Source organism: Cetorhinus maximus, chromosome 27 (genome assembly GCF_964194155.1).
Source record: "Cetorhinus maximus chromosome 27, sCetMax3.hap1.1, whole genome shotgun sequence".
NCBI lineage: Eukaryota > Metazoa > Chordata > Chondrichthyes > Lamniformes > Cetorhinidae > Cetorhinus > Cetorhinus maximus.
The window spans coordinates 10,681,582-10,705,470 of record NC_135905.1 but is presented as its reverse complement, the minus strand read 5'-3'; the positions used below and the strand labels follow the sequence as shown (position 1 = coordinate 10,705,470).

Sequence of the window (23,889 nt, the reverse complement as noted above, 5' to 3'; positions counted from 1 at the left end):
AGCCCAACATTCTCAAGGCACAGGCCCCCACAGATTGTATTTTGAAACACACAGCAACGCATGCAGGCCTGTTCCGAGGCTGCGACGGAGATGGCTTCAAGGTTAATGCGTTATGTGTTAACTCAATTATTCAGGCAAGGTGAGAATTATTCTGATGCCATCAAGGAGGTCATAGCAGGAGAGGTAGGAACACTCACCAAACTGCCACTTTGGCGATAATAGTGCAAACGATAAATGAAATTATGTAAAATCCAATTAATCTATTGAGGGGGAGGAAGGGGAGTTAAAAGTTGAGTGTGTGCTCACTCAGGAACTTCCACTGAAAGCCAAGTGTGAATATTTTTTCTAAGGGCCAGCTTTATATAATGCAGCACATGTTTTGCATCTTCCACTGTGCAGAAAGTCAATAGCAGGGACTTAGAACTGGCTTAAATACAAGGCAAAAAAAAGAGTTTTAAAACCACAGGAAAGCATGCAGTCTTGGTAAACAGCAGCGAACCACTTTGACGAGTAGACGTGCAATGATTCCTATAGGCTAGGCTGGGCTTTTTGTAGAACTACAGCTTTCACCAGCATTTGTAAAGCAGGGGTGACCTCATGCATCTGCTCTCCTGGTCTGAAGCCTCACAGCCGAGAGCACATAAGAGGAATTCAGGCATGTGCAGCCCACAATATTCCAAACAGGGATGGAGTGCACATGCCCCTTCCCCCACTCTATCCCTGACGTGAACTCCAGGAGGGAGTGTCCAGAGCACAATTTTCATCCGTGATCCCCTAAATTCAACAGCTTTGCGTTTCAGCATTCCCAAAAATATTTTCTAACATCATCTCCCATGCCCCAAGGATCAGGATAAAAGCAAGAGTTGGCAAAAAATGGAATTTATGCAGCAAAAAAAAATCCAGCAACCGATTTAAATTGAGGGAATCGAGATAATGTCCTTTCATTTTCCAATTGCCCATTGTGTTTGTTACAAAATAAAACTACCAACCCCCTTACAGAAGTATTTAAAATACTGTCTCTACTACTGTAACAATCTGTGGCTAAACAATTTAGTATGAAAAAGCATTTGGAAAAGTCCTATGCCATAAAGAAATAATAGACTAGAAAATCCTGTACTGAATTGTCCCAAACAAGTTCAAGTCTGTGTACTCCCGATAATTCTGTTATTTTCCTTTGACAAAAAAAATTCCCATTATCCAATAATCCAAATTAAGAGTAAACTTTGTGCACAGTCCATGTACATTGCTCCTCCTTCCAGTAGGAGAGCTAGGCTTCCGAATAGTTGGCGCAGTCTTCAGCTATAGCGTAAACTCCCGACTCACATAGGCACATAATCTGCTTCAACCTTCCTCAGTCGCTTGTTGTCATCCACCTGGAGTCGGTAAAGTGTTGGCATAACAGTCGGAAGAGATGTGCGCGTGAGAAGACAAACCAGTGCAGATCAGTCATGTAAAAGGATTAAAAAAAAACACAAATTGAGCCTCTAAATGAAGCATTCTAGCCTATTCTTGCATCAAACAGTGGGGGAGCAAGTCCGTTTACAATGTGTGGGAGGCTTTGTTTGCACTACAAATAGCAGAGAGCTTCAAAGCATTTTTGAGGGAAACACAGCACTTCAAACTTCACAAAGGCAAAGCAAGTAAAGCTGTTCTAGATCTCCTAGTGCCCTGTACATGGGAGTCATACAGGCTAAACTAGAAGCTTGTAGCTTCACTTTGCAGCCATGTTAAAGTTATATAACAAAACATTTGCTTGGATTCCTAGGCAATGTGCATTGAGATTAACTCTGTTCCAGTGTCGGAACAAGAGTAGATGCTGGATTCATACCAAAGTCCTTTTCATTACCACCAGTTTTAAAAATTAATGTCTATGCTTCCATCATAAGTGGGACAAGTTTTGAATATAATTTGCCACTGCAGAAATGACAAAATTCTTGTAACTTAGGGCCAACCATGTAGATACCATCTGCAGAACACAACATAAATCTGAGCGTCATGTTAAAAAGAATTCTCTTAATTGTTTACAAAAACAGAATTACCTGGAAAAACTCAGCAGGTCGGGCAGCATCGGTGGAGAAGAAGATCTTCTCCACCGATGCTGCCAGACCTGCTGAGTTTTTCCAGGTAATGCTGTTTTTGTTTTGGATTTGCAGCATCCGCAGCAGCTTTTAGCTTTTTGTTTTTATCTCTTAATTGTTTGCCCATCACAGGGGGAGATGGTGGCAGAGTGGTAATGTCACTGGACCAGTAATCCTGAGGCCCAGGCTAATGTTCTGCAGACATGGCAGCTGGTGGAATTTAAGTTCAATTAATAAAAATCTGGAATTGAAAGCTAGTCTCAGAAAATAACCATCATTTTTGTCATAAAAACCCATCTGGTTCACTAATGTCCCTTTAAAGGAAGGAAATCTGCCGTCCTTACCTGGTCTGGCCTACATGTGACTCCAGACCCATAGCAACGTGGCTGACTCTTAACCGCCCTCTGCAATGGCCCAGCAAGCCACTCAAGGGCAATTAGGGATGGGCAACCAATACTGGCCTTGCCAGCGACGCCCATATCCCGTGAAAAGAATTAAATATGACGTGCGCTATAGTGCGTTATATTTTGGATGAAGCAGTGACTCACATCATAGCCTCTAAGGACAGCGAGGTGGAAGGCTAGAAGCTGCAGAGGGATAACACTGAGGATTCCTTGCAGGCAATCCACTGTGTGGGGAACCTTGATTGCCCGGTAGGCATTCTTCACCGTCTCCTCATCATTCTTCTCACAGATCAGGATGGGCCGCCCCTGCAGAAAAACAAACAGCCGCATAACTTAACCTGGTACCTGGCCAGCAAGCATCATCGTGTACCGGCTGCACCCTGATCCTGACCCCAAGAGAATAGCTCATGCTTCGTAATTACAAGAAAACATGACCAGGGAATATAAAACGATGGGTTACCGGGATGGATCAAGGAATTCAAACACCAACCTTCCATTTCTGGGTACGTCTAGCCTGGCCAATTGGATAAAAGGCCAATACATCACGAGAACGTAAAATAAATTATTGCAGTCACATCCAACATGGCAGTGTATAAAGGTTCCAACATTCTTGAGTGACTATTTCAGCAGAATGATAGCTGATCAGAAAAATGGAACTGAAGTGGGGGATGATCTTGATCTGGATTTTAAAAAAAATTTGTTCATGGGATGTGGGCGTCGCTGGCTAGGACAGCATTTGTTGCCCATCCCTAACTGCCCTTGAAAAGGTGGTGGTGAGCTGCCTTCTTGAACCGCTGCAGTCTATGTGGTGTAGGTACACCCACAGTGCTGTTAGAGGGGGAGTTCCAGGATTTTGACCCAGCGACAGTGAAGGAACAGCCGATATATTTCCAAGTCAGGATGGCAAGTGGCTTGGAGGGGAACTTCCAGGTGGTGATGTTCCCATGTCTCTGCTGCCCTTGTCCTTCTAGGTGGTAGTGGTCACGGGTTTGGAAGATGCTGTTGAAGGAGCCTTGGTGAGATGCTGCAGTGCATCTTGTAGATGGTACACACTGCTGCCACTGCGCATCAGTGGGGGAGGGAGTGAATGTTTAAGGTGGTGGATGGGGGTGCTGATCAAGCGGGCTGCTTTGTCCTGGATGGTGCCAAGCTCCTTGAGTGTGGTTGGAGCTGCACTCATCCAGGCAAGTGGAGAGTATTCCATCACGCTCCTGACCTGCCGGCATTTGCCGCTAATACTCTTCTGGAACCAACAGCAACTTCAGCAGCCTGCACGTGCGCGGAATAACACGGGAATCCAGAAGCTGCTGTCAGTAATTCCACGCTCCTCCAGAGGGGACACTGTAAGCATCCACCCAGGATGCAACCCCTAAGCAATCAGCTGATTCATGAAAATTACCACCTCTGCACTGTTAGCCTGAATATCAAAAGCTTTGAAAATGTTACACCCCTTTTAAACAAACTGCAACTGAGTTTCTAAACAGCGTTCGAAGTTCACGATCACTGCGAAAGCGCTTCACTGGTCCTAAAAGCTAACTTTATATTAATTGAATGTCAAATACCTCCCTTATAATTAAAAAAGTTCCACATGTTTAAAACAATAAATTCATTTTTGAAGTTTATGATTGATTTAAGATAGGAGCTAAATTACCACTTCACTGTCTGAAAACAAAATAAAATAGGAAGCGCTTTCAACTTGCTGTCTGTGAGAATACTTCAATGTGATTGACTGCTTAACCTTCTTGCTGACATCATCTTTACCGGATGCCTGGAGAGCCCCTTAACTTGGTGCCAGCTTTAAAGTGCTGCTGGGAAAGAGGAAATTCAAGCCACAGAGATCGATAGGAATTTGTGAGCAGCTTCCTTTGAGGTCAGTGGCGAGTGCCCTTGGCTTTACCACTGACCACAAAGTACAGCCCATAAGGCTAGAGGGACGAGACATTGTTGGGATGCTTACTTGAAGCTGTAATGTGCACAGAAGCCACACTGTTTCCATCCGAGTCCTTGCTGCCAAATCAAAGCTTTAGTCTCTAAATGCTAAACCCCCACCTCCCCACCACGACATTTCTCCCAATGCAGAGTCTCTCCACCAGAACTTTCTATCTTGTGTGTCAAACTCTCTCTCCCCACCAGCCACCTCCAACGCTGAAGCTGTCGCTCAGGAGCAACCTCGAGGCGTTTCCTGCAATCTACTGTCCGAAAGTCTTTGGAACATGCAGCTACCCACACGTGGGTTCGGTTTTGACACTTCTAACATCAGTTCAAAGATGTAATATCCCAACATGAAGATGGAAGGCAGTGCCTCACGGGACCCTGCTGTTCTGCATCTCCCACCAGCTTCCCCCACGGGGTGATGCCGGGTGACCATTATCCTTATTGGCTCTTTATGTTGGACGAGGCACATTGTTCCTATTCAAATCGTGGATAATTAGAGGTGAAAGAAAATGGCGAGTTAGTCCATTAGGGAATGGAGTCCACTCCCAAATACTCCCATCACAGAGGAAAATCCAAATTTGTGGAATTTACGGGGGACAAAGGGCACTGTTAGAACTTTCTCTCTCTGAGCCACTTCCTTTGGTTAAACACAAAGTCACACAAACTCCCATTTTAAACAAAATCTAAACTCAAACATTGCAAATTCCTGGACAGCTGCAGTCACTAATCTGCAACTCAATCTCAGAGCCTCCTTTCTTGAATTTGGCAGGCTGGGCTGTACAAATGCCAGAACAAACTAAGTTCAGACATCTTTGCCATTTGGGAAGCAATTTTACATAGATCACCAGCATTCTAATGTCTACCCTCGAACAGAATTTCCAATGACTCTGGCACCCTATGGGTGCACTGTTGGCTGATGCATGCCAAGAACGCATTCATTGAGAAAGGGAAGAAAGGACAGATTTCAAAATCTCGCTCTGATATTAATTGCTAAGTTGCATGTTTAAAGTGCCAGGGGTGAATCTATGATCTTAGGGAGGATCTTGGCAAATCCCAGCTACTTCTGATCTTCCACACATTCATTTCTAATGGATGGTGAGTAGGAGGAGGTCTTTGTGGAGCAGGAACATTGGCATGGGCCTGTTGGGCTGTTTGGTCCATTTCCTGCACTGTCGACACTTTGCAGGCACTCTTGTGGTGCAGCGGGTAGCATCCCTGCCTCTGAGCCCAGAAGCTCCGGGCTTGAGTCCCACCCCGGTACTTGATGGCCAAGGAATGTGCGGAGCCCAGCAGGTTGAGTATCAGCCTGAGAATCCTTCTGACACACATCAGTTGGCAGGCAGTAAGAGTGGGAGGGATTCCTGGTCAGCCACGCGATGGAAGGAACGTTAAAGGCTCTACCATCACTATCCATAGCTGCAGACTACAACATGCAGGTGAAAAGTGCATGCTGCCACAGAAACAAGGACTTCCTTCGTGAACTGTAACACATCACCACCAAATACTCTGTAGATCATGGACTCGCAAGCCTCAAAACCACGAGTTAGTTACCTGACGTGCCACCACTTGCTGCAACGCATTCTGACATTTGGCAAACGTGGGGTCCCTCATAACCACCATGATGACTGGCATCCGATGATCCACGAGTGCCAGGGGCCCATGTTTCAACTCTCCTGCCAAGATTCCCTCTGAGTGCATGAAGGTAATCTCCTTAATCTTCTGCAATAAACATTTCAAAAGAGGCAAACACTCATTTCCATAGTGGTCCCAGTACGATTTATAAAATGCATGGTCCTTTATAGATTGCATGCCTCACACTTCTAACAGTGATCGAACGGTATTATTTAATAAGTTAGGCGATTACTAGCATTATCTTTATATAAACGGTTTTAAGCCAATGTCTAGATTACATACAATGCTGGAGCAGGGGATGTCATGGTTACATCCAATCCTCTGATTCAAGAGCATCAGTACAGAGATTGTTAAAATATTAAAAATTCAACGCAAATATTGAATGTGTTAATTGTAATGGATAAAAACAAAAAACTGCGGATGCTGGAAATCCAAAACAAAAACAGAAACAGAAATACCTGGAAAAACTCAGCAGGTCTGGCAGGTGCCAGACCTGCTGAGTTTTTCCAGGTATCTCTGTTTCTGTTTTTGTTTTAATTGTAATGGAATTTGTTCTTTACCAGAATTGCTCTGTCCTAACTGAAACCTGAGTGTTACTCACCAACGCCCCCTCCAGGCAAGTGGCATAATGATAACCACGGCCCATAATGAGCACAGACTTCTGCTGATACAACTCACTCGCTAATCTCTGGATCTCCTCGTCTGAGCTCAGAACTTCCTTTATTTGGTCTACAAAAACAACAAGGGAGAGAAACAAAAAGCAGAAAATCAGCATTACTGCTAATGAGCAGCTGATTGTTAATGCACCATCTGAAAGATGCAGAAAGGGTTCTCTGTACCTTGAGAGGTGGCAACACACTGGTGGTACTGCCAATGGCAACATGCATGCTTTAATTAACTTTCAGTTTACCACGGAGGACCGCTGTGAATACAATGCCACAAAACACATTACCGCGACACCTTGCATTTATATAGCCCCTTAACGTGGTAAAACTCAAGGTGCTTCACAGGAATGAAAATCAAACAAAAATTGACATCGAGCCAAAGAAGTTATTAGGACGGGATGACCAAAAGCTTGGTCAAAGAGTGAGATTTATGCAGCATCTTAAAGGAGGAGAGAGAGAGACAAAGAGGTGGAGGAATTTAGGGGGATAATTCCAGAGATTAAGGCCCAGGCAGCTGAAGGCATGGCTGTGAATGGTGGAACGATTAAAAGGTCAGGACTGGAGGAACGCAGAGTTCTGTGAGGGCTGGAGGATGCAGAGATAGGGAGAGGTGAAGGTGTGGAGGGCTTTGGACACAGGAATAAAAATTTTTAAAAAAGGAGAGGCACTGGTGGACCCTTAGAGGAATTACCTCAATTATGTGACAGAGGCAAGATTTGTGAGGCAAAGATTTTCAAGTATACTTGACTAATACGAAATTCTTAAACCTGCACGGTTTCCTATATTACAACAGTGACCACACTTCAAAAGTACTTCATTGGCTGTAAAAGTACTTTGGGACACATCAGAACAAAGATTTAGCTGGAAACTTCAAAACTGCTGAAATCTTTGTTTTTTTTGACGAAGAAGTTCAATTGCGTTTTTGCAATGTTGCTGCAGGATACAAAAAAAAAAGTGTGGCAAAGTCAACCCTTTCCTGAGAAACTCAAGCTGGATTAGATAAGAGCTGAATGTACTTGCTGGCTCAGGTTACCTGGCAGAGTCTGGAGACCCTGAATGATCTCTTGCCGCCTCTTTTGCATGGAGATTCGGTCATCGGACATCATGAGGGCAAACATTACCAGAGCCACAAACTGGCTGGTGTAAACCTGGACAGAGGCGGGGGGGGGAAAAAAAAAAGGTTTACTACCATAAAGTCACTTAATTTTGTTTTAAATCCCACGCAAGACAGACCAAAAAAACTGAATCAACGCAAAGGCCAATGTCAGAACTTATCAGGAACCTGCTGCAATTCCCAGCAGTAAAACACATCACGTTCGTGACAACTATAAAACACTCCCTCCGGTTAGGGCATTTGTCACGTAAAAGTGGAAAATTTGTGTCACTATTTTTCCTTTCCCAAAATAAAGAGTGCAATTAAAACCTAAAGCTGAACACTTCTGGAGGGGGGAGACTGTAATTTGATTATGGTTAGTTTCAAATTCCCTGCCAGTGCAATAGATTTAAGTACAATGTTTGTGAAATTATTCTTTACAGCCCATCCCTTGCTGCCGTTGTATCAAAATGTGTGGCGACCATTTCAGTTCTCCTTAATGCGCCAACTAATGGCAGAACAAGGCACTGGGTCGGGGTGGCATTGTGGGTTTATTTAACAAACTCCTAAGTCTCAACCACGTTCAGGAACTGTAGCCTTTGGAACATGCTCCAATAAGCTGAGAAAATTCCAGGCCGGCATTTTCTCTACTCAACCTGTTCATCGAAAATCCACAGCAATTTGGCCGAATGCAAAGCAAAATTCCAGCCATGGTACTGCCTGTGAGAACAATGCAGTTGCCTTGAATCAAAGCAGGAACAATCAGCTTCCAACATTCAGCACGTAAAACATACATGTGACTTCCAGTGCATATTTTCCGGGAAAATCATCTTTCCTGTGTTCCTGATGGTCCTGCTCATTGAGTAATTCCAAGGCAGGCTAGCCACAAAGGTCAAAGTGAGTAACTGGGTAGGAGTTATAGAATAAAACTCGTAACTGGTTCCTTTCGGAGCTTGTATGTTGTGTTATTTTTTTCCCCAGTGTTTACCAACTATCCATGCTCTGCTTTGGAAAAGGAAATAATTAACTCGAGAACTCAAGAAGAAGTGTTGAGGAAGGCTACTACAGGTCACAACAAAGAGACACAAAGCTGTAAATATACTGGAGGCTACCATAAATGGTCACCTAACTACAAACAGATGTGCTCCAAACAATCAGATCCCTCGCAGGAATAGAATCACCAATCAGCCTCCAGTTCAGATTAATCACAGGAAGCCAAAACTTGCTGAATAGGGCCTTTACTCTAATCTTCTGTGCAGTCAGTAACCCTTTACACAATGCTAAACTCAAACTGACTGACGTTATTTTTAGTCATTCTCTCTCCATTTGCTTCACTCTTAAAGCAAAGCTGAACCTAAACTAAGCAAAAAGCCAAGCTTTCTTATTTTGCGGGATAGTATTAAAAAAACATTTACACTGGAACATGATGACAATGTGAATGTTGCAACCACATTAGAGAGTTGCCCAGGTCTTGCAGAAACTTTGGCTTGGCTGTCATTCTTCTGAGTCAGGAGGTTTTGGTTTCAAGCCTCCAGGTCTTAGCACACAATCGAGGCTGACTGGGTAACATTTTCCGAGTATCGTCCGGACTGTCAGAGGTGCTGCCCCTTGGACAAGGCAATGAACTGTCTGCCTGCTCAGCTGAACTTGACTGTAGAATTCTGACCAACATTCATCCCTTGACCACTGTCAAAAGTCAGATTGGAAGAATCTTGCTTGTGTATCACTGCAAAAAAAAAGAGACATGCTGTTGAAGATTTTTGTCTTGCACACATCAGGATAGATTCACAAGAAATCAAATCTCAGTTTATACTGATGTTGTTTCCTTCAAGATTTGGCATTCTTGCGATTCTGTCCTGATGAGTGCAAGATGAGAAACTTGGACAGCATGTCTCTTTTTCTCAGCAAGGCTCAAGTTCTGTGCGGCCATGTGACAATCGTGCTTGTGCAGAACGGCTGCCTTGCTCACAAATATAACGGCGACTACGTTCGCAAAAGTAATTGGTTGGGCGGCACTTTCAGACCTCCTGGGGAGCGAAAGGCTCGATCGTCTAAAAATCTTTATACGGGGCCGTTAGCTTTCGTCACGGTTCAGATTTCAGGAGCGGGGAAACTTGCGTGTGACTTTCTCCGCTGGAAGAACTAGTTCTAGTCTCTGTATTCCGAGGATCCACTGCACCTCCCCCCCGGCCCTCCACTCCCATACTCGCTACTCACCGGCTGACATGGTGAGATATCTCACACTCTGCACACCCTGTGAGGCTTGGCCAGGTCAGAATGTGTGCGTGCTGACTCAGTGCGATCACCAAGCGCTGACTGGGCCGGTCATAGTCCCGGCAGCAGGTTTGGAAAGCCACAAACAGGTGAACATTTGATTCCAGATGCATGGAGAACAAGAGTGCAGCCAGAGTTTATGTTGGCCACATCATATTGGCTTGTCAGGAGACTATCATGAAATCCAATAGTTGCTGTGAAGGTTATTTTGGAACCGTAGAATCTTACAGTTTGAGAAATTCATTCAACTCATCACATCTGTATCGGTTTTTGAATGAGATAATTGGTTTAGTTTCATTTCATTGGAACACAGGGCTTAGGAGCAGGAGTAGGCTCCTCGAGCCTGCTCTGCCATCCAATAAGCTCACGACTGATCTGGTTATGATCTCAGCTCTACTTTGCTGTCTGTCCCCCATAACCCTCGTCTCCTTTGTCTATCAACAATCTGTCTAACTCGGCCTTCAATAAATGCAATGACCCAGCCTCTACTGCTCTCTGGGGAAGGAGAATTCCACAATCTAACAACCCTCGGAAAAATTTCTCCTCATCTCCTTCTTAAACGGTAGACCTCTTACTCTTAAACCGCTTCCCCTGGTTTTAGTCTCTCCCACAAGTGGAAACATCCTCCTGGTATCCACCCTATCAAATACCCTCACAATCTTATATGTTTTAATAAGATCACCTCTCATTCTTCTACACTAATGGGTGTAGGCCCAACCTGCTCAGCATTGCTTCATAACGTAATATTTTTTAATCTCCTCGCCCCTTCCATATTATATGGGATTGCTATTTATTTAATATTGCGATATCCATCCACATTAAATGGGAAGTGCTCCACCAATAGGAACAGGCACAAGAATGCGACTAAGTGGAGAATCCTTACTGTCTTACGGCTCTCAAACTGGCTGACAACCCCTCGTAATTTTTTTTTAAAAATCACCAGCTGAAGAAACATGGAGTTGAAAAACCAAGCCAAATATTGGTCCACACAGGCAGTCTATAGTGACACCGGTACACACACACACACACACACACACACACACACAAACACTGTGTAGCTATATGCACAAACGCCGTGCAATATCAGTGGCTCCCACACAAACACGGTGGTCACATTATGGGCTACACCATCTGAACTTATTGCACAAACCATCTTTCCTAACAGACAGTGGGGTGAAGATTGTGCGCTGAACCCTTTTGTTGCTGATCGATGTATTTCGTGGATGTAAAACGGCGACTCCATCAAGATGGACAGGGCCAATAAATAAACACTGAAATGTTCCTGCATGCAACAAGGCATCAACTAATCACAGTCTCCAGCAGAAACTGACATGAAGAAGTGATCTCTGTTTAACGACAGTCAGAAACTTCCCAAAAAAACGCAAGGGGAAAAAGGCAGTGATGGGTGAAACAATATTGGAAACTGAAAATCAATCAATAGTCATAGGTACTATGCCAGGGAATTGCTATTCAAACCGTTTGACTATACTTAATTCTCAACACAGGCCATTAGCCCATTTTTGACCTGCACACACACACACACACCTCTTCCCAGCAGTCCCTGTATCCTAGACACAAAACTGATCAGTTGTGTTCTGGCAGCAGGTGAGTAAGTCCATGGTTGCTTGGCTATTATGGCTGAAAACTGGTGATGGAGAAACGGAGTCTTGTTCTCCAGTTTTTAAAAAAGATAAAAATGTGCTCACACAAACTGTACTAAGATTATAAAATGGGCATTAAAAGACAGAAAGAGTGCAGATTCATCAGGGTGAAGCCAGGGGAATGGAAAGTAGGAATACGGGAAGAGCTGTGAGATGCTGGAACTATTTCTGATGTCTGGGAGGGGGTTGGACATTGATTTTAAAAAGTTATAAAGAGTGACAGTGAATAGGGGAAAAATATTTTCTCAAAAGGGTTATCCACTTAAAATGATGACTAAGAATATGGGGTCAGGACAAACCTCTTCGCAGAGGGTTAACGAAACACGGAGAGCTTCAACACAGAGGCCGGGATTTTCCGGACTTGCCCGTAGCAGGAAAATCTGACTTTGGGCGGGAATTTCCGGTCCTATAAGGGGGCGGGGCCAGACGATCCCAGCCAGAGCTACTGATGCAGAAACCGTTTGGAAGGAAAATTGGATAAAGGTTTGAAGCGGAGGAAGATGCGGGGCTATAGGGAGAGCACAGGCCGGTGGGACTGGATTGCTCGAGCAAAAAGCCAACAGGGACAGGATGGGCCACATGGCCTCCTCCTTTGTTGCAAATGACTTTGGTTCTACCTTACGAACACCGTCTTCCAGCATGCCAGAATTCCGCATATCAGGATGAGACAGTCAAACAGAGGAGCTCCCCAACCTGTGAAGTAACTCTGGGATAACCGTGTGAAGCCCTGAATTAGTTCAACAGACTCTCGCCTCTGGGCTTAAGTTTCGACCCAGCCTGAATTCATAAGGTTAAGATCGCCTCTGTCTATTAGCTGCACGAGAAATCATCATCATCTTCACACAGCTCCTGGGAACACAAGCTCGTAGTGCATCCAGCCTTATACTGGTCTCTCTGAGTGAGAGCCAGAGGGTGACTGTTGGGGAAAAACAAAGCTGGAGAGAGGGCTCCTGATGCTGACACCATCAGCATCCTGAGGGGTTCAAGTTACCAGAAACTCAACTAGACCATATAGCCATATAAACATAATAAAAGATAAAAGCAAAATACTACGGATGCTGGAAATCGGAAACAAAAACAGAAAATGCTGGAAAAACTCAGCAGGCCTGAAAGCATCTGTGGGGAGAAAAAAAATAACAGTTAATGTTTTGAGTCCGTATGACTCTTCTTCAGAGACATATGGTACTACTCTGGTACCAAGAACAGATCAAAGGCTGGGAATTGCGTGGTGAATAACTCACCTCCCAAGTCCCCAAAGCCTGTCCACCAACCAAGGAGTCAGGAATACTTTCCACTCGCCAGGATGGGTACAGCTCTAACAACACTGAAAAAAACTCAACTCCATGCAGGACAAAGCAGCCTGCCTGATCCACAGTACAGAGCTTGGCACCCCATCCACTACCTAAAACATTCATTCCCTCCATAACCGATGCACAGTGGCAGCAGGGTGCGCTATCTACACGACGCACTGTAGCAACACGCCAAGGGTCCTTAAGCAGCACCTTCCAAACCCACGACTGCTACCATCTAGAAGGACAAGGGCAGCAGACACATGGAAACACCACAACCTGCAATTTCCCCTCCAAGCCACTCACCACCCTGACTTGGAAACATATCGCCGTTCCTTCACCGCCGCTGAGTCAAAATCCTGGAACTCCCTCCCTACCAGCACTGTGGGTGTACTTACACCACATGGACTGCAGCGGTTCAAGAGGGCAGCTCACCACCACCTTCTCAAGGGCAACTGGGAATGAGGGACAAAAGTACTGATCTTGCCAGTAACGCCCACATTCTGTGAAAGAATTTTTAAAAAAACACTATGGTTTATTGTTGTTCCAGAGTGGAGGCAACTTTAATCAGTCCCTAATTCTCCAGCAACTTTTGTGCTAACACTGAATAATGGGAATGGGAATGTGTCACACTGCCCAGCACCAACACCCTCATCTCGATGAGCAGGAAACCCTTTATTTAGAAAAAGAACCATGTACAAAGATAAATTGCCAATCCTACAAGGACTGATACAGGAAATTTTATGATTAGGTTTTCCTTTTCAAGCCCACCCCACACATTCCCAGCAAACAGCAGGGTTCTGGAGGATACAAAGAAACAGTAGCTGATGTTTCCAGTGGTATTAGTAAAATAATAACGATGGGCAGGAAGAGTGAACTGTGAAAAGCAGATGGACTGAAAATCCAGACATTTATTTCAACCCTGCGGCTTAAAAAAGAAAACAAGCAGGATCCTTGGCTTAATTTACAGAGACGCAGGGTACAAAAACAAGGGAGTTGTGGTAAACCTTCATAAATTGTTGGTTAGGCCTCAGCTGTGTACTGTGCCCAATTCTGGGCACCACATTTTAGGAAGGAGTTCAAGACCCAGTGACCTAGAGGCAATGAAGAAATGTTGGAGTCTTCCTTTGGATCCGGTTATTTTGTTCAGATCATGGAATGCAATCTTACAGCACAGAAGTAGGCCCTTCACTCCATTGTGCCTGTGCCAGCCCTTTGAAAGGTTAGGCTTGTATCCACCGGAGTTAAGAGTACGCATTTTTAGGAAACTTCTAGAAACAAGTATTCAGGATAGAATTAATAGCCACTTGGAAAAATGTGGATTGATTCGGAAGAGTCAGCATGGGTTTCTTAAAGGAAAATCATGTCTAACTGACTTGCTTTGAAGAGGTAAGAGAGATGGTTGATGAGGGCAAGGCCGTTGATGTGGTGTATATGGACTTCCAAAATGCGTTCGATACAGTGCCATGCATCAGACTTTAAGTAATGAGATAAAAGGGACAGTAGCAACGTGGATACAAAATTGGCTGAGGGATAGGAAAGAGGGTAATGGATAATGGGTATTTTCCAGGCTGGAAGAAGATTTGTAGTGGAGTTCCCCAGGGGTCTGTATTGGGATCCTTGTTTTTCCTGATTTATATAATGATCTAGATCTTGGTGTGCAGGGGACAATTTCAATGTTTGCGGACGACACAAAGCTTGGGAGAATTGTAAACTGTGAGGGCGACAGTGAAGAACTTCAAAAGGACATTGACACACTGTGGAGTGGGCAGATAGGTGGCAGATGAAGTTCAGTGTGGAGAAGTGTGAGGTGATACACTTTGCTACAAAGAACATGGAGAGACAGTATAAAATAAAGGATACTATTCTAAAGGGTGTGCAGGAGCAGAGAGACCCGGGTGCATATGTACATATGTCATTAGAGGTGACAGGACAGGTAGAGAGAGCTGTTTCTAACGCATACAGTATTCTAGGCTTCTTTAATAGGGGCATAGAGTACATGAGCAGGGAGGTTATGATGAACTTATACAAGACACTAGTTAGGCCTCAGCACAGTTGTGGGGGCCACACTAATAGGAAGAATATGAACACAATGGAGAGAGTGCAGAAGAGGTTTACGAAAATGCTTCCATGGATGAGACACTTCAGTTATGAGGAAAGATTGGAGAAGTTGGGACTGTTTTCCTTGGAGAGGAGAAGGCTAAGAGGAGACTTGATAGAAGTTTTCAAAAATCATGAGGGGTCTGGACAGAGTAATTAGGGAGTAACTGTTGCCAGTCGTAAACGGATTGAGAACCAGAGGGCACAGTTTTAAAGTGTTTTGTAAGAGAAGCAAACGCGAGGTGCGAAAAAGCTTTTTCACACAGCGAGTAGTTAGGGTTTGGAATGCACTGCCTGGAAGTGTGGTGGAGGCAGGTTCAACAGAGTCATTCAAGAAGGCCTTGGGTGATTATATACAGATGCAGACACGATGGGCTGAATGGCCACCTCCTGTACCAAAACAATTCTGTGATTCTGTGAAGATAATTGGCAAAAGAACTAGATGAGTTTATTTTTAAGCACAGCAAATGATCTGGAGTGCACTGCCTGTTAAGAGCAGTGAAAGCAAATTCAATATTAACTTTCAAAAAGGAATTGGATATTTACTTCATAAAGGAAAATTTGTAGGGCTAAGGGAAAAGAAAGAGCAGAGAATTGGGATGAATTGGACAGAACATACGAACATGGAGCAGGAGTAGACCACTCGGCCCCTCGAGCCTGCTCCGCCATTCAATAAGATTGTAGCCTCCCACCTACCTCTGACAACCTTTCACCCCCTTGTTAATCCAGAATCTATCTAGTTCTGCCTGAAAAATAGTCAAGGTCTCTCTGCTTCCACTGCCTTTTGAGTAAGAGTGTTCCAAAGATTCACACAACCCTCAGAAAAAAATTCTCTCCTCATCTCTGGCTTAAATGGAGTGACCCCTGGTTCTAGATTCTCCCACAAGAGGAAACATCCTCTCTGTCAAGACCCCTCAGGACCTTAAAAGGTTTTGATCAAGTCACCTCTTGCTCTTCTAAACTCCAGTGGATACAAGCCTAGCCTTTCAAAGGGCTGGCACAGGCACAATGGAGTGAAGGGCCTCCTTCTGTACTGCAAGATTGCATTCCATGATCTGAACAAAATAACTGGATCCAAAGGCAGACTCCAACATCTCTTCATTGTCTCAAGGTCGTTGGGTTCGAAGAGATCCCATATGACCGGTGATTCTGCCTGACAATAGTGTGTTTTGGGTTATAAAATGCCACACGTCATCCGGTCAGCTCATAGCCATTCAACACCATACCTTTGTACTTGCCACGCCGATTTCTGGTCCGGCATTGATGTGGACGCCGCAGTCTGTCTCTCGGGAGATGGAGCTGCCTACCGTGTTGGTGATGCCGACAGTCAGGGTTCGTCTTCCTTTGCAGTACCTCAAGGCCATTAAAGTGTCCGCAGTCTCACCTGGGGGAACAACGGAGAGCGAGTTACCCTGACGCTGGGCTGAAAGCTCAAGGTCCCCCAGTGCGGTATCCCATCCGTTCCAGGATTGCGTTCATAAAGAGACTTTGCAATACATTTGGCAGCTGTTCAGGACATGAAACAAATAGCAAACTCATACAGAACTTCATGTTTGTCTCCCCTACCAACTTGTATACATAAAGTGCCATGGGCACAGTGTCACAGAATTGTTACAGTGCATAAGGAGGCCATTCGGCCCATCATGTCTGCACCAGCTCTCTGAGCGAGCCATTATCTTTGAGCCCATCCCCTTCCTCTCCCCATAACCCTGCACATTTTCCCTTCTCAGGTCACAGTCTGATTCCCTTTAGAATGCCTCAATTGAACCTGCCTCCATCACACACCCAGGCAGGGCATTTCAGACCCTAACCACTCACCGCGTGAAAACATTTGGGTGAAACGTCCCGAGGTATTTCACAAGAGAGTTATCAAACAAAATCTGACACCGAGATAACAGAGATCTTAGGATAGGAGACAAAAGCAACAACAACTTGTATTCATATAGTGCTTTTAACATGATAAAATGTCCCAAGGAGTTTCACAGGAGCTTTATAAAGCAAGATTTGACACATAAGATATTAGGACAGATGATCAAAGCCCTGGTAAAAGAGATAAATTTTAAGGGGCATCTTAAAGAGAGGTTTATGGGGGGAATTTGAGAGCTTAGGGCCTTGGCAGCTGAAGGCACGGTCACCAATAGCGGAGACATTAAAATCGGCCACGCCCCTTGAGGCCAGAATTAGATGAGCACAAATATCTCGGAGGGTCGAGGGGCCGGAGGAAATTACAGAGATAGGGGGCAGCGAGGCCACAGGGACATGAAACAAGAACGAGAATTTTAAAATCAGGGTGTTGCACAGGAACCAGCATAGGTCAGTGACCACACCAGGGTGACAGGCGAATGATAGCTTTGGATGACATCAAGTTTACAGAGGGCAAAACATAGGCAGCCACGACCTTGGTCAAAGAATTGGAATTCACCAAGGATCCTTCGACAGCACCTTCTAAACCCACGGCCACTACCATCTAGAAGGACAAGGGCAGCAGATAGATGGGAACACTGCCACCTGGAAGTTCCCCTCCAAGCCACTCATCATCCTGACTTGGAAATATATCGGCCGTTCCTTCACTGTCTCTGGGTCAAAATCCTGGAACTCCCTCCCTAACAGCACTGTGGGTGTACCTACACCACATGGACTGCAGCGGTTCAAGAAGGCAGCTCACCACCACCTTCTCAAGGGCAACTAGGGACGGGCAATAAATGCTGGGCCCAGCCAGCGAAGCCCACATCCCATGAATGAATAAAAAGAAAAGGCCAGTTTTAAGTAGCCTCTTAAAGGAAGAATGGCAGAGAGACAAGAAGGGAATTAGAGTTTAGGGCCTGGTGAGCTAAAGGGACAGCCACCATTGGTGGAGCAAAAGAAATCAAGGATGCACAAGAGGCCAGAATTGGAGGAGCGTTGAGATTGTGAAGAGTTTAGAAGCTAATTACCGAACACCTGATACTTATACAGTCCAGGCCTGGCAATTTGAATTTAACAATGTTAAAACAAAGCAGAATGGAAATTGAGCACTAAAAAAAAAAGCGGAATTATTAGTTAAACTGAATTAAGCAACTTTGCAATAATATTGTAAACTGCACGTTGCAAAAGACTCAACATTTCTTGACTCAGGTGTGAGTAGCATAATTAAAGGAAAAGCAAGCTACAATATGTAAATTTTTTGAACAATGTTTTGTGTAGGTGAACAGATCATCCTTACACAAATTCAAACCGGGTTTCCAATTTCTATCGAATTATCTTACTGGGCAGGCATTTATTTTGTCCCCAGGGGTCTTGAACACAAGAGAGTTATAGAACCTAAATTATTGTCGTTTACAAAATTCAAAATCTTAACCTTTCTTATTCAAGGAAAGAAAGCTAACAGTGACTATGGGGATCACAAGGTCACGGAAGACATCAACAATGCTTGCTTTGACCTGTGTAGGTTAGACATTAGTCAAGGGCAAGGCTGGCCTCTGTTGCTATTGGTTCTCATGGTTGGGTTCAGATGTCATGTTACACCTTTGCGTTCTGGCCAGTAAAATTTAATACGCAGTATACGGGGAGCTTTGTTATTACATAGAAGACAGATGTTGGGAGTCAGTTACAAAACGTTAATGCACTCAAGGGTTTTAAAGGATGTCAAGATGCAAGAAGCTGGAGAGCCTCAGTGTTCCTGAGCCACTGCCAAGAGCATTCTCACTCTCCCGCGAAACCCTGGGATGTAAGGGGATTCTGCCCTAGCAACAGCAACCTGCACTTATACAACACTGTGGATGCAGCAAGATGTCACAAGGCATCGTTGTAAGAGCATAATTAAGAAAATATGACACTGAGCCACGTAAGCAGCTATTAGGGTGATCAAAAGCTTGGTCAAAGAAGTAGCTTTTAAGGAGTGTCTTAAAAGGGGAGAGATGGAGGGGCTCGGAATTCTATAGCTGGAAGCAAAGACAGCTAAAGACACAGCAACCGACGAAGGGCAAAGAGAATTTGGGGTAAGCGGGAAGCCAGAGTTGGAGGAATGTGGATTTCCCAAAGGGCGATACAGCTGGAGGAAGTTAGATACAGAGATGGGGAGGGGCGAGACCATGGAGGCTTTTGAGATGTTACTGGACTGGGAGCCAATGTATGTTTGGGAGCACAGCTTTCTCCTCCTGACTGTTCTCACCAAGTCTCTCTCTCTCTCTCTCTCTCTCGCTCTCGACTTGTGCTGGCACGCAGTTCCCATTTTCAGACGATCAGCCACACACCAACAGAAGTCAAAACCAACAACAGATCTTGATCTGGACTGTGCCCAGAAACAGCCATTTACACAATCTCTGAGTCTCAGCAGCAGAATTGACAAATGGAATTCATCAGAGCGAATTCTTTAGAATTGCATCTATGTAAACAGCAGGTCAAAATGAAAAAAAAATGAAAGGAAACTACTTGCATTTATATAGCGCTTTTCACAACCCCTGGACAACCAAAAGCACTTTATAGCCAATGAGGTTCTTTCCGAAGTGTAGTCACGTTGTAATGTAGGAAATGTAGCAACCAAGTTATCCTCAACCACCCCATTCAAATAGTAATGACCACATCATCTGTTTTTGTGATGTTAATTGAGGGGCTTATATTGGCCAAGTCACCAGAGAAAATTCCCCTGCTCCTTTTGAAATGGTGCCAGGGGATCTTTTACACCTACCCGAAAGGGCAGAGAGGGCCTCAATTTAACATCTCACCCGAAAGACAGCGCCTCCGACAGTGCAGCACTCCCCCTGTACTGCACTGGAATGTCAGCTTTGATCTTTGTGCTCAAGTCCTGCGGAGCGATCAACTGAGTCACAAGCTGACGCTCCAACCAAAGTGCTGGGAAGAAAAAAAATGTGGAAAAAAGATGCAATAACTGAAGGAAAAAAAAAACCATTCTCACTTAATTTGTTCATGGGATGGGGGCTCCTTCGCTGGCTAGGTTAGCATTTATTGGCCATCCCCAATCGCCCTCGAGAGCAGAGCGGCTGGTGAGGCCATTTCCCAGACCATTTGAGAGTCAACCACATTGCTGTGGGCCTGGAGTCATGTGTAGGCCAGGCCAGGTGAGGGTGGCAGATTTCCCTCCCTAAAGGGCATTGCTGAACCAGATGAGTTTTGACGACAGTCGACATCGGTTTCCATTGTCATCGCGCTCGGAGCACAGGTCAAAGAGTTCCTTTGGCAAGTTCCTAATCTTCATCGCATTTGGTTCCTAATCACTCAGGCAGCAGAACGACTTAATAATAAAGTTTGTGTTACGGGAGGCTTAAAACGACCACAAATGGAGGTGCTGTTTACTCAGCAGTCCATCAGTTAACCTCGTTAACAGTCGGGTTAAGTTACTGCAGCCCGAAGGCATGATAAAATAAGCCTGAATTTTGGCATTACGCTGCAGCAGTGACCTTTAGACGATCAAGAAATGCTCCCACCGCTGGAATAGCACAGCAGCCACTTCTCGAACATCTTTCATCAAAAGTAGTTTGTTATCTGCATCCCAAATCAGGGACTGGCAGTTTACAGAAATCTTTTCCACAGCTCCCTCAGCCCACAAGTATAGACAGGCTACACTGGCCGCCTCAATGAGATTTATTTGCAAATCACCAATCTTTTATCTATACACATGCACGCACACGCATATTTATACCCTGATTGAAGATATTATCTAGACGAGAGGTATTTGAGAGGGGAGACTAGAGCAGGTTAGGTTAAGGAGAGATCCAATAGGAGTCTTAACATTATAAAGTGATTTGATAAAGTTCTACCGTATTTTCAGGACTATGCGTCACACCAGGATTTTAGAAGGAAATATTTAGACCATAAGGCGCAGGGCAATTTTAGGCAAACCTTCTCCAGAGCAAAAAAAAATGCGCTTTATAGTCCAGCAAACATACTGGATTGATAATTCACTATTTTGAGGGCATGTTCATTTAATATCGCTGCCAAAAGCGATCGGGAGTGTTTAAAAACGTGATCGATTCTTCGGGCACGTCTTAAGAGGAAGCGGACTGCCGGGAGAGATGTTACGGAGCGAAGGTTTCGAGGAGAAAGAGCATGAGGGTGGAAGAGAATATCAATGTTGGATGGCTTGAAGATTGAAGGAAGTTATTGGGAAGTGAAGAGACTGTCACAGGATCAAGAGGGATGGAAGGGCTACGATGAGCCAAGCACCTGCCTTCAGGCAGAGTACACATGATGGTGCTGATGAAGAGGTTCTTAGGAAATAAGTTGTTCCCCCAGAAACAATGGCTGGATCTTCAGCCATTATTAAAAGCAAGTGTATAAGTTTATGAAAAAGGTGACATGGCATGGGAGTGGGGAAAAGCTCAGGGGAACGGGTCTATGTGTATTTCAAAGGCAGTCCGCCCCTCTTAAAGGCGGTCTTGTCCTCTGTCCCTCTTAAGAGGAAAACTGAACGGAATGATATCATTGGATGTTAAAATTTGGAAAATGGAGCACCAGGGAAGAGAGTCAATTTCAGGGTGATGTGAACAGCAGGATAATTCTTTCAGCGAAGCCACAGGCATGAGGGGCTGAATGGCCTTCTCTAGCCCTATAACACTGTACGATACTGTGCCGGCACCATCATTCCCAGTGGTATCACGGCCGTTCACACTGCACTACTAGCTGAAGCCGTTGAGTGGATCGTTAACCTCGACATCAAACTATAACTGCTTCCCCAGCCATACGAATGAAAAATACTGTATGATCCTCAATAAAGGCCGCAGGCTTTACTAAAACTTCATGCGAAGATTGATCATCTTGCTGCTGTGCTAGGAATCCAGAGGCCTTGAATATGAAGCAGGTAGGCCGAGTTTTAGGCCCACAACGGCAGTTTGAGACGCCGAACTCGGTTTAAATAAAATCTGGACATAAAACTGGATGCCCGCAAAAGTGACAGGGAAGCCAAAACAACCCCAACTGGCTCAGTAATGCATCTCTCACGGGAGGGAGGCTGCTGCGCTTACCTAGGCCAGCGAACACACAGTCTCGCAACCAACATGTTCGACTCTTGGCTGCCCTCCGAAGCACCAGCAGGCCGCTCAGTTTTATCGAGCCGCAAGGAGGAACGGGCAGCGGCAATTCAAGTAGGCCCACCACCACTTTCTCAGAGCCACTGAGGATGGGAAATAAATGCCAACTTCGGCAGTAATAGTTTGACGTCAAGGTTAACAATCCACTCAACAGCTTCAGCTAGTAGTGCAGCATGAACGGTTGTGATGCCACCGGGAATGATGGTGTCGGCACAGTATCGTACAGTGTTATAGGGTTAGAGAAGGCCATTCAGCCCCTCTTGCCTTTGACCTCGCTGAAAGAATTATCCTGCCACATCCATCACCCTGAAATCGACTCTCTGCCCTGGTGTTCCATTTTCCAAATTTTAACAGCCAACAATATCATTCAGTTCAGTTTTCCTTTAAGAGGGACAGAGGACTGACCACCTTTAAGAGGGGCGGAAAGTTTTATTCGGGTATTATTGCCCAAATCCCTCAAAAAATATATAAAACAAATGTTTAGGGGCAGTCCAACGCAGGATAATCTTCACAATGGCGGATTAATTGGGCGGGATTTTCCGCTTCCGCCCGCCGCCGGGATCTTCCAGTCCTGCTGCAAGTCAATGGACTTCTGGCTGGGGCACCGCCTCGCCCGCGGCAGGTCCTGCCCGTGAAGGGGCCGGAAGATCCCGCCCCTCGAGCTGAAAACGATTCTACGCCCGAAATCTGCGTTACAAAATGCTGCGCGGTACCTGATTGGCTGAGGAAAAAGCACACGTCATCCCGGAAGACGGGCGTATTGCGGTCCAGGAAATCGCTAGAAAGTTCCACCGTGACTGGCAGCTCCGTCAGCTCCTCCAGGATTTGCCGCGTCTGAGAGAGGAACCAAGGCACTGGTAAAAAATTAGGTCAAATCTATCGGGTTCCGTGCAGGAAACACATCTTGAATTTTTACCTCAAAACAAAAACCCAACGCTTCTCCTTCTGGAATGTAGGAGATTGGGGAGTGTAGGCCATTCAGCCCCTCGAGCCTGCTCTATCATAAAGTTATAGGCCATGGAATGAAAGGGGCAGTAGCAACATGGATACAAAATCGGCTGAGGGATAGGAAACAGGCAGTAATGGTTAATGAGTATTCTTTGGGCTGGAAGGTGGTTTGTAGTGGAGTTCCCCAGGGCTCGATATTAGGACCCTTGTTTTTCCTGATTTATATACAAATGATCTAGATCTTGGTGTGCAGGGGACAATTTCAAAAAATTTGCGGACGATACAAAACTTGGAAGAATTGTAAACTGTGAGGAAGACAGTGTAGAACTTCAAAAGGACTCTCGACACATTGTGGAGTGGGCAGATAGATGGCAGATGAAGTTCAGTGCGGAGAAGTGTGAGGTGATACACTTTGGTACAAAGCACATGCGAGGTAGTATAAAGTAAAGGATACTATTCTAAAGGGTGTGCAGAAGCAGGAAAACCTGGATGTACATGTACATAAGTCATTAAAGGTGACAGGACAAGTAGAGAGAGCTGTTTCTAAAGCATACAGTATTCTAGGCTTCTTTAATAGGGGCATAGAGTACATGAGCAGGGAGGTTACGATGAACTTATATAAGACACTGGTTAGACCTCAGCTGCAGTAGTGTACACAGTTCTGGGTGCCACACTATAGGATGTAAACGCACTGGAGAGATGCAGAAGAGGTTTACGAGAATGTTTCCGGGGTGGGACACTTCAGCTATAAGGAAAGATTGGAGAAGTTGGGACTGTTTTCCTTG

At 45.0% G+C, this 23,889-nt stretch overlaps 1 protein-coding gene across 1 annotated transcript in view; it reads right to left on the bottom strand.

Annotated features, from left to right (window-relative positions):
• Positions 1-865: 865 nt before the first annotated feature.
• Positions 866-23,889, bottom strand: part of LOC144668557 (glutamine--fructose-6-phosphate aminotransferase [isomerizing] 1-like) — an 80,627-nt gene continuing 57,603 nt past the window's right edge. The window contains exons 13-19 of the mRNA XM_078530703.1: positions 22,870-22,990; positions 16,358-16,515; positions 7,748-7,862; positions 6,651-6,778; positions 5,969-6,136; positions 2,627-2,788; positions 866-1,373 (exon numbers count right to left, since the gene is read on the bottom strand). Coding sequence (XP_078386829.1) covers positions 1,320-1,373; positions 2,627-2,788; positions 5,969-6,136; positions 6,651-6,778; positions 7,748-7,862; positions 16,358-16,515; positions 22,870-22,990 — 906 coding nt within the window. The 3' untranslated portion in view covers positions 866-1,319. The remainder of the gene's footprint in view (positions 1,374-2,626; positions 2,789-5,968; positions 6,137-6,650; positions 6,779-7,747; positions 7,863-16,357; positions 16,516-22,869; positions 22,991-23,889) is intronic.